The following is a 16,205-nucleotide window of genomic DNA, read 5'->3' on the forward strand; positions in this document are numbered from 1 at the left end:
TAACCGACATCACTAAAGTGGGTTTATACTTTCATTTTAGTACATCATTTTGCTTTATTTGAACTAATGATAGCTAGCTACCAAGTGAATGGACCGGTTTTTCCCAAAAGTGAACGATGTGTAACATCAAGTTTTGCAACAACATCAATGAATGCTGCTTTCTGAAAGAAATATATAAAACTGATCATGACTAGATTTAAACTAATTTCACTGCATTTGTTTAGTCAACATTCAACAATACCTGTATACTATCAATCACTAAAATGAATTCTTTGAGATTAGATTGAACAAAATCAGATTAACTGACTCTAGCCTACCGTCTGAACTGCTGATTATATTGTAAAGGTTTCACAGTTAGCATAATTTTACTGGTGTTTTAAGCAATCTAAAAGTTGATGAAGTACTCTCTCTCTCCCAAATTCTCAATGTTTCTTCTAGAAAAATAATTTGCTATCAGCGTCGCTGGCTTCATTAAAACCTTGTCCTTGGTCTTATATATTTGCTTGAGGTCCTATCATGAGGCCAAATGTACCATATTATCCTGGAGGCATACTTACAGAACTCAGACTCATTGTACAGTCCCTTTTTTTGCGTGAGTGATATCTTTCAACTTTAAACAATTAGAAATTTGAAAACAAAATCATTGTTTAGCTTTTTTCTATTCTGTGGCTGCATGAAATATCAAACATAATGTGAATTCAGCAATGCCCGTTGTTTACTTAATCTTTGTGGTTCCCTGATGAAACAGTAGCATCCATTACAGGACAAAAAACTACAGGAAATGTATTTAACTACAGACGGTTATTTAATTTGAGAGGCTCAGCAATGTTAGGATCTTGAAAATTGCGTGGTGTACACCCGACAATAGCCAACCTAGAACGTTGTGTTGAATAGATTCCACAATTCAGACTTAAAAGAGTGCTTGACTCATTCTCAACACTGTGTGTGCCCATATACGCTCTGAAATCCATGCCCACCGTGATGTATAGCACCGCCCACTGGGCGAAATGGCGTGAAAAGGGTATGTCCCAATATTGTCTAGGGAGGTAGCTAGGTAACTTGGTTCTTTGCAAACAATTTGCTTAGCATTCATGGAACATTGAAAATATTTGACTGCATAATATTTGACTGCATTGAGTGCATAAATAAGCCAACAAATATTATTTAAATAAATTATGGAACAGTAAATGAAATTGTTCAACATGTCTTTTGTTTTGGGTCAAGGTAGCTAGCTTGCTAGTTGACAGCAAAGGTGTCAGCTAGAGATAAAGTTCAGGAGCATGCGGGGATTTGTAGTCTTGCATGATGTCTACTTTGATGCTAATTAACATTTTCAAATCTGAGAGTAAATAGAGACAAATATATCGACAAAAGTCACCTTGTGTGAAAGAGATTTACACGGTTATCAAAACGTCACATCGGGGAAAACCTACATGAAACACAGACCGTGTTTGAAGTGGTTCTAAAATCCCCTATGGGAAAAATGAATGATGAAAAAACGATTGGAACCATTTCCGTGTTTGACCGGTTTTATTGGTATTATGACGAGTCCATTGCGGGGCTCTATAATTATGGGGCATGGCAGCTTTGATACCGCAAAAAGTGTGTGAAGTGTGTTAGCATCACACAGAGTTAATACAGTGTTCCATTGAGGGCACTTAGAAATATTCAGGCAAAATAATCCTACTACTGTATGTACTGTATTTTAAAATGGTCTGGACAAAGTTTGTCTCCAACTGCAGAAAAGAGCAATTCATGTTGGCCAGTACTGTCAAGACAATAATTTTTCCATATTTTTTTCTGCAAAGAGTCTTCTTTTCAAACTTGTTCTAACATGCTACAAGTAGAAAAAAAAACTCTAACAGAAACGTCTCCTATGGGAAGCTTTGGAGGCCAACCTGCCAATTTTCTCATCTCACACAAACTTTCGCTTTCATCATTTTTGGGGCGGGTCATATTTCTGACAACGTCATAATAAGAAATCTTTTCTCAATAAATACATTACCTTAACACATAGACCAGGTATGCAATCGTCCCTTTATACTAAATCTGATGTTCATCTGCAAGCTTAGTATGGCCACAGCAAGTGTACGGTAAATAACATTGTGTAGTCTTACTCGTTCATCATCAACATTTCTACAGTGCCTTCAGGCCTAGCATGGCGTGCTACATGCGGTTACCATGGGAGTATGTTTCTGCTGATTATGAGAAACAACATGAACCTCTAAGCAACTTAAGGTAGAAGATGCCCCAAAACCAGCAAAAGAAAAGGTTGAGGGTCAAGGCTTTTATCATGTGTGGGCTCTGCTTGTCAGTGTGGTCCGATAGGGGGCCATTATATTGGCCTAGAATGGTCATTCATTATTAATAATCTCTGCCGATTGCATGAGCTGCCCAAAACTGCAATGGTGTCCTCTCTTGAATATGGACAATTATCCATATGAAATTATTCTTAATCTCTTTTGAAATATTTGACAATTTAAGCATATTTTTGCTCACTTTGCCATTCCAAATTTTATCAGAGTGGTTGATTCCATCCATCCCGGGATTATAGTTTCATTTGAGTAACATTTTGATGGAAATTACATCTAAAATGCATTCACCTTCAAGGGAGTGGAATCCATCCTAGGATGACAGTTGAGTTTCCACCCAACTAAGTATAATCACAGATGAGGAACAACAACATTTACTGTTGCACAAGAAGTACTGTGTGCAGGCCCTTTCAGGGTGAAAGAACACCAACATTCTCTCTGTCCCTGGACTTCTTAGAAATAAATAAGTACTTTCATTTGCTTTAGTGCTCACCAGGCCGTGTACCCATCAATGTGCTTGCTGATATCTTTCATGCTTTGCCTACTGTCAAAATAAATGTAGACTGCATAGCTTTGGAAAATCGCTAAAGCCTTCAAAAAGTACCGCTTTATTACTTTGCCTTCAAAAGTTACATATGCAGACAAATGTTTATTTTCAGACATTTAGAAAATTAACAAGTTGCCAAAAAATCATGTTTCTTGCATGTTTAGTCTAAATTAGAGCAACTTCTTAATTGATACCATATTCAGAGTTGAGCTCAAGGTCAAGACCTTCATTGACTGGGCTCAGTATCAATGATACTCTAGTTAGCATGCATATCATTTCCTCCTAGGGAAGTCATATAAAGGTCAGATGAGCCATGCCTACCTAATACAAGGTATCAGCATATCTATGTTGAATATCTCTCCAGGGAACTGAGTGAATAGAGCTATTGATAATTCAGAAAGAAGATGACTGCACATTCAATTAATTGAAGGGCACCATATGCTTAAATCATTTCCTCTGGATTACACAGTCTTACTGTGACTAAATACTCTTTAAAAGTACTGTACATTTGCTAAGTATACCTGTGAATTTACTCCTAACCCCCAGGTAATCGAAATGGTAGACTCAGCCATATAGTTAAAAATGTAATGTTCCATCGCCCTATATATTGTAGCTTTAAGGCCCACTACGCAATTCGAAAAACAGTAAAACCACAACCCTGCCACTTGGTTTGCTATAAAGTTGAGGGATGTAGAACGTCCTTATATGTTGGGTTATGGTGGGGTTAGACAGCTGCTCAAAGCTCATGGCATGGGGTATTTATAAGTTATATTTGTATAATTAATTTACATTATCCAGAATGTCTGTAAATATCACAGAGTAGGCCTTTTAATTAAGATGAGGTTGTTCAAGCTGATAAACAGCTCTAATGTTAGACTTACTATATCATACACAAAATGTTGTCACCCTAATCAGCTGGGGGTGTTTTGGAAACAAGTGTTTCACCGAGACGTTCCCCCCTACCTAGCAACCCACGTTAATTAAGAACACATATCTTAGATTTGCTGAGGTCAGAATGAGGGGTTTTAATTAAAAAGCCATTGAGTTCGACGTGGACATTGTTTTAATTAACTCTTATCTTAGCACAATTTTTTCGGATCGGGTCATCATCATAATTCCCCCACTAACAACCTTATAATAAATTGAACACCGCCTCAGTAAATCCAAGGGACTGTGTGCATGTCAAAACAAACAGTGACCCCTATATCCCTGGCTCCGTCTGCCAAATCAACCCTCATGCATACAAATATGCATTTTTCCGTGGATGAAATTAGAAGGGCAATGCTTTGGGTGTGTTAATATGTGATCTGGGATGGAATAACAGAATGGAATAACATGCTTACAATAACAATGCAAACTTCTCCTAGCACAGTGATGTGCACTGCATACCCTAGTTCGGGGCTCTCCAATCCTGTTCCTGGAGAGCTACCCCCCTGTAGGTTTTCGCTCTAACCTCAGTTGTAACTAACTTGATTCAGTTTATCAACCAGCTAATTATTAGAATCAGGTGCGCTAGATTAGGGTTGGAGGGAAAAACTACAGGTCATCAGCTCTCCAGGAATAGGTTTACTTGCAGCCAAGACCCTGAGGACACATAAGTGCTTATGATAATGCTATGGAACGATGTTTGGGCAGAGCTATTCAACAACCAGCTCATGCCGTACATTGCAAATACCTATGTATGGTACCTACTGCAGGTATAGGTAAAATGTATTTACTCACAAACTTCACTGGGACCAAATATTGTGTAATTTCAACATTGACAGTATGTCTCCGGGTTACATATATACATTTCGGCAATGAGCTGCACACACAAAACAAAATCTCTTACCGATACTATTTAAGCATTAAATGTACACAATTATGTTCGTTTTATAAGTATTTGAAAATAAATTGTGAAATATATCTCCAAATACATGCCCCCCCTCCCATCTCTCACACACGCATGTGCAGACAGTCACACCAACACACACACACACACACTCACACACACACAATAGTATAGCCTTCCACTTATACTATTCAGCAGAGCATAGATCATCATTGATATGTTAAAGTGAGTACATGTCAGTCGCTTAGCTAAAGCGTTCCCAATACAGTATTCAAATAATTGACTGCATTATGTTAATGATTTAGGCAACCCGATTGGCCTATTAATTGTGGTGGTTATTGCCATTATAACGCAGACTAGGATATATAGAATTATATACACAGCCTATAGATGTATCAATACAAATCGCTTGCTTGATCATCCACTGGGGTAGTAAAAATAGCGGGAGTAGGGATGCTGCGCAGATGGTTCACAGTTGTATAACCTGCGCGCCAGAGAGCACTGACTAGCCTGCGCAAGGCACACACTCATTATGAAGGAGTGATTTCACTTGATTCCGCGGAGCTCGCTGTCTGGTGGATTTAGTTTATGTAGTCTACTTGACAAATAAGAATACACAACTGATTTCAGAGCATACTTGTTTCAGGAGTCACTGCAGTGTTGTGCTGTAGGCTATCGGGAGAACTACCCAAGTGGAGACTTTGCTGATGCATCTTTGCGCGATCATCCATCTCTTGGCGAATACAAATAACATACACAGAGCAGGGGAAACAGTCTAGCCTACATCAGCTTTCCGAAAAAACACATCGCCTGTTGTAGCTGCTGGACATTTCTTGGAGATATCCAAGAGTACCGGAGCCGCAGATATTGCCTACTTTATTATATTGAACGATAACACGCCACATTCTCACCTTCTATTTGAGGCAAAGAAATAGAGGTCGACCACCACAACAGCATCTTGAGTGGAGTCGAATTGCTGTGGCCATACCTACTTTGCACCGAGCAAGGAATATTTGACATTCAAGTTTCCGTGGAAGTTGAGCAGTGACGGAAAATGGGCATTTATGGTTATTTTGTGGCGCCTTGGAAATGCCTTGTTGTCATCGGTCTAAGACTGCTATTCCTTGTACCTGCAGGAGTGCCAGCGAGGAGCGGGGATTCTTTTTCAAAGGACAACATCACTGTCAGACAAGGGGACAGCGCCGTCTTGAAGTAAGTCATTTAATTTTTACCTTATTGGCTTGTTGAATCGTGCCATATTGCGTGGTGGTCTATAGTTAGTCAAAGTGTTTTGGAATTCATTACGAAGTCGTCTTTATATCCACGTTGCAAGCGTGATGTTTAGGTATGTGATAGTGTTATTATTTGTAAGAGATAATCAATTTAAAAATAACTACCTCATATGTTCATCTCAAGCAATAACTATAGCATGCTTAACGCAGACCCGCCTCTTGTATAATTGTCCTTCCATGTTATTGATTCGGTTAATGTATTTTTAAGGATGCTGTGGGCTGCTGGGATACTCTTATCTATGTGGGGGTAGGGAGGGGTGGGATGGGGTCGTCAGATGATCTTAATGCAATGTTATATTGTATATTGAATAGGGCAAACATTTGGATTATTCAGGATGGAATGAGAGAGAGAGAGAGAGAGAGAGAGAGAGAGAGAGACCCAGACCCAAGTGGCGCAGTTGGTAGAGCATAGTGGGTTCAACTCCCATGGGGGGCCAGTATGAAAATGTATACACTCAGAGATAGAGAGGGAGAGTCACTCTAGTTAAGAGTGTCTGCTAAATCACTAAAATTAGAGAGGGAAAACAATGTGATCAAATTCTATCTGAATCTCCCAAGTCATGTAAGACTTAATTGAGAGGAGCAGTGCTATCAAACTGTGTATTCATGCCTGGGGTGACTGAAGGAAAAGTGGATCTCATGTCACATCCCAGCTGGGTTTGCCAAGAACCTGGCACCATGCAAAGTAAGAGCCATTCTGGAAAGAGAAAGTTGCGTGGGGTGGCCTCTCCTGACACATAATAGAGTCTTGGAGAGCCATCCTTGAGAGAACTTTATTTTGACCATTAAACAAAGCTGTATGTATGTAGTCTGCTGTTAAAGGCATAATGGATTTTTCACATCTTATTATGGATGCTGGAATGCTAATCACTAAAAGGAGGGCCGAACAGGCTCCCATTAACATTCACGGGACTGAAGTGGAGTGGGTCGAGAGTTTCAAGTTCCTTGGTCCAAACACACCAAGACAGTTGTGAAGAGGGCACGACAACACCTTTTCCCCCTTAGGAGACTGAAAAGATTTGGCATGGGTCCCCAGATCCTCAAAAAGTTATACAGCTGCACCATCGAGAGCTTCCTGACCGGTTGCATCACTGCCTGGCATAGCAACTGCTCGGCATCTGACCGTAAGGCACTACAGAGGGTATTTTTTTTGTTTTTGTTTTTACACTGCTGCTACTCGCTGTTTATTATCTATGCATAGTCTCTTTACAAATGACCTCGACTAACCTGTACCCCCGCACATTGTCTCGGTAGCGGTACCCCCTGTATATAGCCTCGTTATTGATATGTGCATTTATTGTACTACTTTTTGATTGACAAGATTTTTATTTACTATTTCTTGAACTGCATTGTTGGTTAAGGGCTTGTAAGTAAGCATGTCACGGTGAAGCCTGTTGTATTCGGCGCATGTGACAAATAAAATTAGATTTGATTTAAATCATAAACATTTAGATGGTATTAAGATTCTATCTACACATTTCTGTATGCAAGTAAATTCTGATTTACAGCAGTCTGCTAATTTACAGTGTCTGCTATTTGGAGTAATGACATACAAGCCATCACATTTAATCTGAATCTACAGTATTTACATTTGGACTGTGGCTAGAATTTGTTTCTCCCAAGAATATGCAATTAGGGAGCATAACCTGTCAAAATGCTAAGAATGAATCCCATGTTTCTGCCAAACAACATTAGGTTGGGCCTCCTGAGTGGCGCAGCGTTCTTAGGCACTGCAGTGCTTGAGGCGTCACTACAGATCCAGGTCCAGGCGTCACTACAGATCACGGGCTGTGTCTCAGCCGGCCACGACCGGTAGACCCATGAGGCGACGGACAATTGGCCCAGCGTTTTCTGGATTAGGGGAAGGTTTTGCAAGCCAGGATGTCCTTGTCCCATCGTGCTCTAGCGACTCCTGTGGCAGGCCGGGCACATGCACACTGGCACGGTCACCAGTTGTACAGTGTTTCCTCCGACACATTGGTACGGTTGGCTTCCGGGTTAAGCGAGCAGTGTGTCAAGAAGCAGTGTGGCTTGGCAGGGTTGTATTTCTGAGAATGCATGGCTGTCGACCTTACCTCTCCCGAGTCCGTACAGGAGTTGCAGCGATGGGACAAGACTACCTAACCAATTGGATATCACAAAATTGGGGATACAAAGGGGTAAAAAATAAAAGCATTAGGTTGTCTTCCATTTTTGCATCAAAACATTTCAAACCTTTTTCAGTTTGCTTCTGCTGTACTATTGGGCTGTTGACAGGCACATTATTGAGGTACTATAAAATAACCAACATGATCTTATGATTTCCCTTCGAAATGTTTTGACGTATTCATTCTGCGTTACAGGGTTAATTCTGCGTGGTTACAGGGTTAACCCTCTAGAGTCGATATCCACGCCCCCGTCAGTTTAAGCTAGAGATATCTTTTTGCATTGGAAGCGTCTCAATCCACCACATCCGCCGATGTCACACTTCCGCATCTGTGGTGAAAGGTGACAGAGCTGCAGTGTTCGTCAGACCATGAGACATCCCGAAAATCGGCCTTCTCACAAAATCAGCTGTAGCGTTGCGGTTTGGCCTACGTTTTTCTCTACTACCCCCTCAAGCGTCTTGCGACTCATCTGAAGTTGGTACAGCCGATCTGCCAACTTCTGTCTGTAGCATCCAAACAGTTTGGGCTACACACTAATATGACCCCTCGGTAGAAGGGGGAGACTCTCATGAACACGTACATGTGCTCTAGGATGCCCACAGGCCTCACAAGACTCGTCTGAAGGTCCCCCGGTACCAGTTGAGAAAATTAATGGAAGTACTTATGGAGTCTGTTTAGTGACAAAAATAAGGGGTTAAATACATGTATAAAAAAGAACAAATGTTTCCTTATCTTTCATATATCTCTCAGATATAGGACAGACACTTAAGAACAAACCTATTTTATTCAATGTGTTTTTATGGGCTAATAGCAGTAAGGCTAAATACAATTTTTCATCAATTCTTTTTCAAATAAATTTTTTTGATACCTAAGGGGTCTTAAAATTCCAAATCAAATAGCAAAATGATCCCCCCCGGCTTAGACTGTAATGGGTTAAAACAGAAACAACTCAAAGGGTTAAGTTTAAGTTTTTAGTCTGAGAGGTTATGGTTCGGGCTATGGTTTGGGGAAGGCTTAAAACAAAGTAATTCAAAATGACGTGCTATCACTATCAACTATCTTCAAGTATTATTACGGCTTGCTAGAGCGTTGTGAACTCTAGCATGTGGTCTAAGCAGCAAGCTCCGGCTCTGAGCATCACGAGTTTGCTCCCAGTGCTGGGCAATACTTTTTCGTGAGGCATATATCGACGTTCTGGGGACCTTTTCAAACGTCCCAAATCACCCATCTATTTCTAGTGATCAGTCTGAAAATATCATTAGGAAGCTGGTGGGGGCAAGCGGTTGCAGAATAAGCAGTGCTTTGAGATGTCATAGTTAACTGGACTGCATCAGTAACCCTCATATTTTATACGCTATGGCTAAAAACAAAAGTGAATGTCACTGAACCTAATTTCTCCAAAGTATGGAGATGATGATAACAGTATTTCTGCTCACCTTGAATATGCTGCACATTTCGACTGAAGCTATCTGGGGTTGGGCCTGGTCAATCTGTGGATGGGAGACCAGGGGCTGTATCTATCAAGAGTCTCAGAATAGACAGACGTTTAGATACACTCAATTAGTATTTGGTAACATTGTATTTAAATTGTTTACCTTGGGTCAAACGTTTCAGGTAGCCTTCTATAAGCTTCCCACAATAAGTTGGGTGAATTTTGGCCATTCCTCCTGACAGAGCTGGTGTAACTGAGTCAGGTTTGTAGGCCTCCTTGCTTGTAGGCCTACATGCTTTTTCAGTTCTGCCCACAAATGTTCTATAGGATTGAGGTCAGGGCTTTGTGATGGCCACTCCAATACCTTGACTAAGCCATTTTGCCACAACTTTGGAAGTATGCTTGGGGTCATTGTCCATTAGGAAGACCCATTTGCAACCAAGCTTTAACTTCCTGACTGAGGTCTTGAGATGTTGCTTCAATATATCCACATCATTTTCCTACCTCATGATTCCATCTATTTTGTGAAGTGCACCAGTCCCTCCTGCAGCAAAGCACCCCCACAACATGATGCTGCCACCCCCGTGCTTCACGGTTGGGATGGTGTTCTTCGGCTTGCAAGCTTCCCCTTTTCTCCTCCAAACATAATGATGGTCATTATGGCCAAACAGTTCTATTTTTGTCTCATCAGACCAGAGGACATTTCTCCAAAAAGTATGATATTTGTCCCCATGTGCAGTTGCAAACCATAGTCTGGCTTTTTTATGGCGGTTTTGGAGCAGTGGCTTCTTCCTTGCTGAGTGGACTTTCAGGTTATGTCGATGTAGGACTCGTTTTTACTGTGAATACAGATACTTTTGTACCCGTTTCCTCCAGCATCTTCACAAGGTCCTTTGCTGTTGTTCTGGGATTGATTTGCACTTTTCGCACCAAAGTACGTTCATCTCTAGGAGACAGAATGTGTCTCCTTCCTGAGCGGTAAGACGGCTGTGTAGTCCCATGGTGTTTATACTTGCGTACTATTGTTTGTACAGATTAACGTGGTACCTTCAGGCATTAATCCAACCACAGTGTCCGATTTCAAAAAGTATTTTCGGCGAAAGCACAACATATCATTATGTTAGGTCAGCACCTAGTCACAGAAAGCATATAGCCATTTTCCAGCCAAAGATAGGAGTCACAAAAAGCAGAAATAAAGATAAAATGAATCACTAACCTTTGATATTCTTCATCAGATGACACTCCCGGGACAACATGTTACACAATACATGTATGTTTTCTTCGATCAAGTTCATATTTATATCCAAAAACCTCAGTTTACATTTGGCTTTGCCTCCAAAACATCCCGTGAATTTGCACAGAGCCACATCGATTTACAGAAATACTCATAATAAACTTTGATAAAAGTTACAAGTATTATGCACAGAATTATAGATATACTTCTCTTTAATGCAACCGCTTTGTCAGATTTCAAAAAAAGCTTTACGGAAAAAGCAAACCATGCAATAATCTGAGTACGGCGCTCAGAGACCAAAACAAGCCAAACAAATACCCACCATGTTGCAGAGTCAACAGAAGTCAGAAATAGCATTATAAATATTTACTTACCTTTGATGATCTTCATCAGTATGCACTCCCAGGAATCCCAGTTCCACAATAAATGTTTGTTTAGTTCGATAAAGTCCATCATTTATGTCCAAATACCTCCTTGTTGTTCATGGCTGGAGTTCACAAATCCAAATTCATGATGCGCGATCACTAGGTCCAGACGAAAAGTCAAAAAGTTGCGTTACAGTCCGTAGAAACACGTCAAACGATGTATAGAATCAATCTTTAGGATGTTTTTAACATAAATCTTCAATAATGCTCCAACCGTAGAATTCCTTTGTCTGTAGAATTGCAATGGAACGCAGGTCGCTCTCACGTAAGCGCGCGTGATCAACTCATGCCACTCTGGCAGACCTGTTACTCAATCAGCTCTCATTAACCCCCACTACACAGTAGAAGTCTCAAACAAGGTTCTAAAGACTGTTGACATCTAGTGGAAGCCTTAGGAAGGGCAATATGACCACACAGACACTGCATATTCGATAGGCAATGAGTTGAAAAACTACAAACCTCAGATTTCCCACTTCCTGGTTGGATTTTTCTCAGGTTTTTGGCTGCCATATGAGTTCTGCTATACTCACAGACATCATTCAAAAAGTTTTAGAAACTTCAGAGTGTTTTCTATCCAATACTACTAATAATATGCATATATTAGCATCTGGGCCTGAGTAGCAGGCAGTTTACTCTGGGCATGCTTTTCATCCGAACATGAAAATGCTGCCCCCTAGCCCAAACAGGTTAACTTCTTAGGGCTGGGATCCTGTTAATGGGATCGATATGACAACAGCCAGTGAAAGTGCAGGGCGCCAAATTCAAAACAACAAAATCTCATAATTAAAATTCCTCAGAAATACAAGTATTTTACACCATTTTAAAGATAAACTTGTTGTTAATCCCAACACAGTGTCCGATTTCAAAAAGGCTTTACGACGAAAGCACAACATATCCTTATGTTAGGTCAGCACCTATTCATAGACAAACACAGCCATTTTTCCAGCCAAAGAGAGGAGTCACAAAAAGCATAAATAGAGATAAAATTAATCACTAACCTTTGATGATCTTCATCAGATGACACTCATAGGACTTCATGTTACACAATACATGTATGTTTTGTTCGGTAAAGTTCATATTTATATCCAAAAATCTCAGTTTACATTGGCGCGTTACGTTCAGTAATGTTTTGCCTCCAAAACATCCAGTGATTTTACAGAGAGCCACATCAATTTACAGAAATACTCATAAGAAACATTGATAAAAGATACAATTGTTATGCATGGAATTATAGATAAACTTCTCCTTAATGCAACCGCTGTGTCAGATTTCAAAAAAACTTTACGGAAAAAGCACACCATGCTATCATCTGAGTACGGCGCTCAGAGCCCAAAACAACCATAAAGATATCCGCCATGTTGTGGAGTCAACAGATGTCAGAAATAGCATTATAAATATTCACTTACCTTTGATGATCTTCATCAGAATGCACTCCCAGGAATCCCAGTTCCACAATAAATGTTTGATTTGTTCCATAAAGTCCATAATTTATGTCCAAATAACTCCTTTTGGTTCGCGCGTTATGTACACAATCTAAACTCACGACACGCGGGCAGGTCCAGGCAAAAGTTAAAACGAAAAGTCATATTACAGTTCGTAGAAACATGTCAAACGAAGTATAGAATCAATCTTTAGGATGTTTTTAACATAAATCTTCAATAATGTTCCAACCGGAGAATTCCTTTGTCTGTAGAAATGCAATGGAACAGAGCTCGCTCTCACGTGAACGAGCGTCATGAGCTCATGGCACTCTGCCAGACACCTGGCTCAAACAGCCCATATGAGCCCCCACTTCACAGTAGAAGCATCAAACAAGTTTCTAAAGACTGTTGACATCTAGTGGTAGCCTTAGGAAGTGCAACATGACCAATATCCCACTGTATCTTCAATAGGGAATGAGTTGAAAAACGACCAACCTCAGATTTCCAACTTCCTGGTTGGATTTCTTAGGTTTTTGCCTGCCATATGAGTTCTGTTATACTCACAGACATCATTCAAACAGTTTTAGAAACTTCAGAGTGTTTTCTATCCACATATACTAATAATATGCATATCTTAGCTTCTGGGACTGAGTAGCAGGCAGTTTACTCTGGGCACCTCTGGGCACCTTATTCATCCAAGCTACTCAATACTGCCCCCAGCCATAAGAAGTTAATCTCTTTATGTGGGAAAACATGTTTTTTATGAAGTTTAACATGTGCTCATTAGGTGAAATGAATCGTTATTTTGAACCAAATTACACTAGAGTGACAATAACACTACTCAAATGGCACTCTATTCGTGGAATAACACATCTCACTGAATTCCCTCAAACTCTGTTTGTGTGTTGTGGATGTCAGAGCACAAAATAGAAAATTGATATTTTGATAATAATCTATCAATGAGAATTGACAGCTGGATCCAAGGAACAAGCAGATGGTCCTTGGGCTCTGGTTTCCATTATTAGCTTAGCTGGATATGAGTTATTGTTATGAAGCCAAATTACTCAGAGTAATAACATAAATGAAGTGTTGAACATGCAGAGGCCCCACATACCCTCATTTAAGCACCAGGGGGTATCATTAGCTTGAGCTGCTGGGCTCTAGGGGCTTGATTTTGATATTGGTTGCCAAGAAATCAGCAATCAAAACGGGTTTGAAAAGATAACATTTGCACCATAATAAACAAAAATGTGAAAATATGGTAGGAACATTGAATGGAGATACATTGAAGGATACGATACAGAGCTTGAGTCAACATTTGATCTCACCCATAACTGTTGTTTGGCAAAATTACGTCACAATCGTCATGCTAAATTCTACATTGAAGATGATTGACAATATAACTATATTTGGCTCTTATTCTTCTATTTGACATTATCTGGACCAAAATATTGAAATTATAGTGAAACAGTAAGACCCAAAGTTGCATCCCATTTAAATATGTTGGAGACAATGGTACACAGCAGTTTGTAAGGTACACTCTTAGAAAAAAAGAGTTCCAAATGGGTTCGTCGGGCTGTCCCCACAGGAGAGCCCTTTTTGGTTCCAGGTAGAACCCTTTTCAGATCTAGGTAGAGCCCTTTTGGGTTCCATGTAGAACCTTCTCTGGAAAGGGTTTTATATGGAACTCAAAAGGGTTCTACCTGGAACCAAAAAGGATTCTTCAAAGGGTTATCCTATGGGGACAGCCGAAAATCCCTTTTAGGTTCTGGATAGCACCAGTTTTTTCTAAGAGTGTACGCAGAACTGGTGGTGCACTACTGGTGCCTCAGCATCACCCAAGTTCATAGAAATGGTGACATCTTAACTTCATCATCCGTTGCATTTTTGAGTGGTTTTGCATCAATGAAACAACCAACCTTCAACATTTTTGGTTCAAAGGAAGGTAAATACATTTTACAGGGAGATACTGTACCTGCAGTTATTAGATATTATCCACGAGTGCCTTTTTTGTGTTTTTCGTCTCTGAAAGTCATCTGAGCACACATCAGTCTTCTGTTCACACCGACCGTGACATCCATCTAACACAAGTTAGGTTTCATCTTTTCTGTGTTGTCGTAAATCACAGAGATTGATTGTCATAAATGTTTTATATCCGGCCACCTTGGCACTGCAGTGTAATCCTAGCCGCTCCTCCTCTTCTGATGCCAGCCTGCATCTAAATGTATTATGTCCTGTGCTCCCCTCCCCTTCCTACTGCATGTTTAGTTGCACCTTTTCAACATCGTTAATTAATTCTCATCAGTGGCAAAACCTCCTTCGTGTCATCACTCTTCCCTGGCAAATGTTCTCTCTCTCCACCACCTGAACTCTCCTCCTAGTTCCCTCAGTGCACTGTTTTAGGTATTTTCTGACCAACTTTTCTTTGTCTGACTTTTATTAACCTTTTGTTCCCACCAAGACAAATGTTATTGGTCGAACAAAGGCCTATTGTGGTTAACCTCTACTTCCACACAATCCCGAATCCGGGAGCACCCCCATCAGTAAAAAAACTGACTAGCATAGCCTAGCATAGCGTCACAAGTAAATACTAGCATCTAAATATCATTAAATCACAAGTCCAAGACACCAGATGAAAGATACACATCTTGTGAATCCAGCCATCATTTCTGATTTTTAAAATGTTTTACAGGGAAGACACAATATGTAAATCTATTAGCTAACCACGATAGCAAAAGACACAACTTTTTTTGTCCACCATTTTTTTCCTGCATAGGTAGCTATCACAATTTCGACCAAATAAAGAAATAAATAGCCACTAACCAAGAAACAACTTCATCAGATGACAGTCTGATAACATATTTATTGTATAGCATATGTTATGTTAGAAAAATGTGCATATTTCAGGTATAAATCATAGTTTACCATTGCAGCCACCATCACAACTCTCACCAAAGCAACTAGAATAACTACAGAGACCATCGTGTATTACCTAAATACTCATCATAAAACATTTCTGAAAAATACACAGCGTACAGCAAATGAAAGACAAAGATCTTGTGAATCCAGCCAATATTTCAGATTTTTTAAGTGTTTTACAGCGAAAACACAATATAGCATTATATTAGCTTACTACAATAGCCAACCACACAGCAGCATTGATTCATGCACGTTAGCGATAGCGAATAAACCAGCAAAAGATATTACATTTTTGACTAACCTTCTCAAAACTTCATCAGATGACAGTCCTATAACATCATATTACACAATACATATAGAGTTTGTTCGAAAATGTGCATATTTAGCGGCACAAATCGTGGTTATACAATGAGAAAAGTAGCCAGGCTGCCAACAATATGTCGGGAGAAATCTTGGGAGAGGCACCTAATCTAATCGATAACTAATCATAAACTTGACTAAAAAATACAGGTTGGACAGCAAATGAAAGATACATTAGTTCTTAACTTCTTATGGCTGCAAGGGGCAGTATTGAGTAGCCAGTTAAATTGTGCCCATTTCAAACGGCCTCGTACTCAATTCTTGCTCGTACAATATGCATATTAT

At 40.0% G+C, this 16,205-nt stretch overlaps 1 protein-coding gene across 1 annotated transcript in view; it reads left to right on the plus strand.

The window, feature by feature from the left end:
• The first annotated feature begins 5,744 nt into the window (after positions 1-5,744).
• LOC120043873 (opioid-binding protein/cell adhesion molecule-like) overlaps positions 5,745-16,205 on the plus strand; it is a 265,357-nt gene continuing 254,896 nt past the window's right edge. Inside the window, exon 1 of the mRNA XM_038988477.1 lies at positions 5,745-5,902. Coding sequence (XP_038844405.1) covers positions 5,745-5,902 — 158 coding nt within the window. The remainder of the gene's footprint in view (positions 5,903-16,205) is intronic.

Source organism: Salvelinus namaycush, chromosome 3 (assembly GCF_016432855.1).
Source record: "Salvelinus namaycush isolate Seneca chromosome 3, SaNama_1.0, whole genome shotgun sequence".
Lineage (NCBI taxonomy): Eukaryota > Metazoa > Chordata > Actinopteri > Salmoniformes > Salmonidae > Salvelinus > Salvelinus namaycush.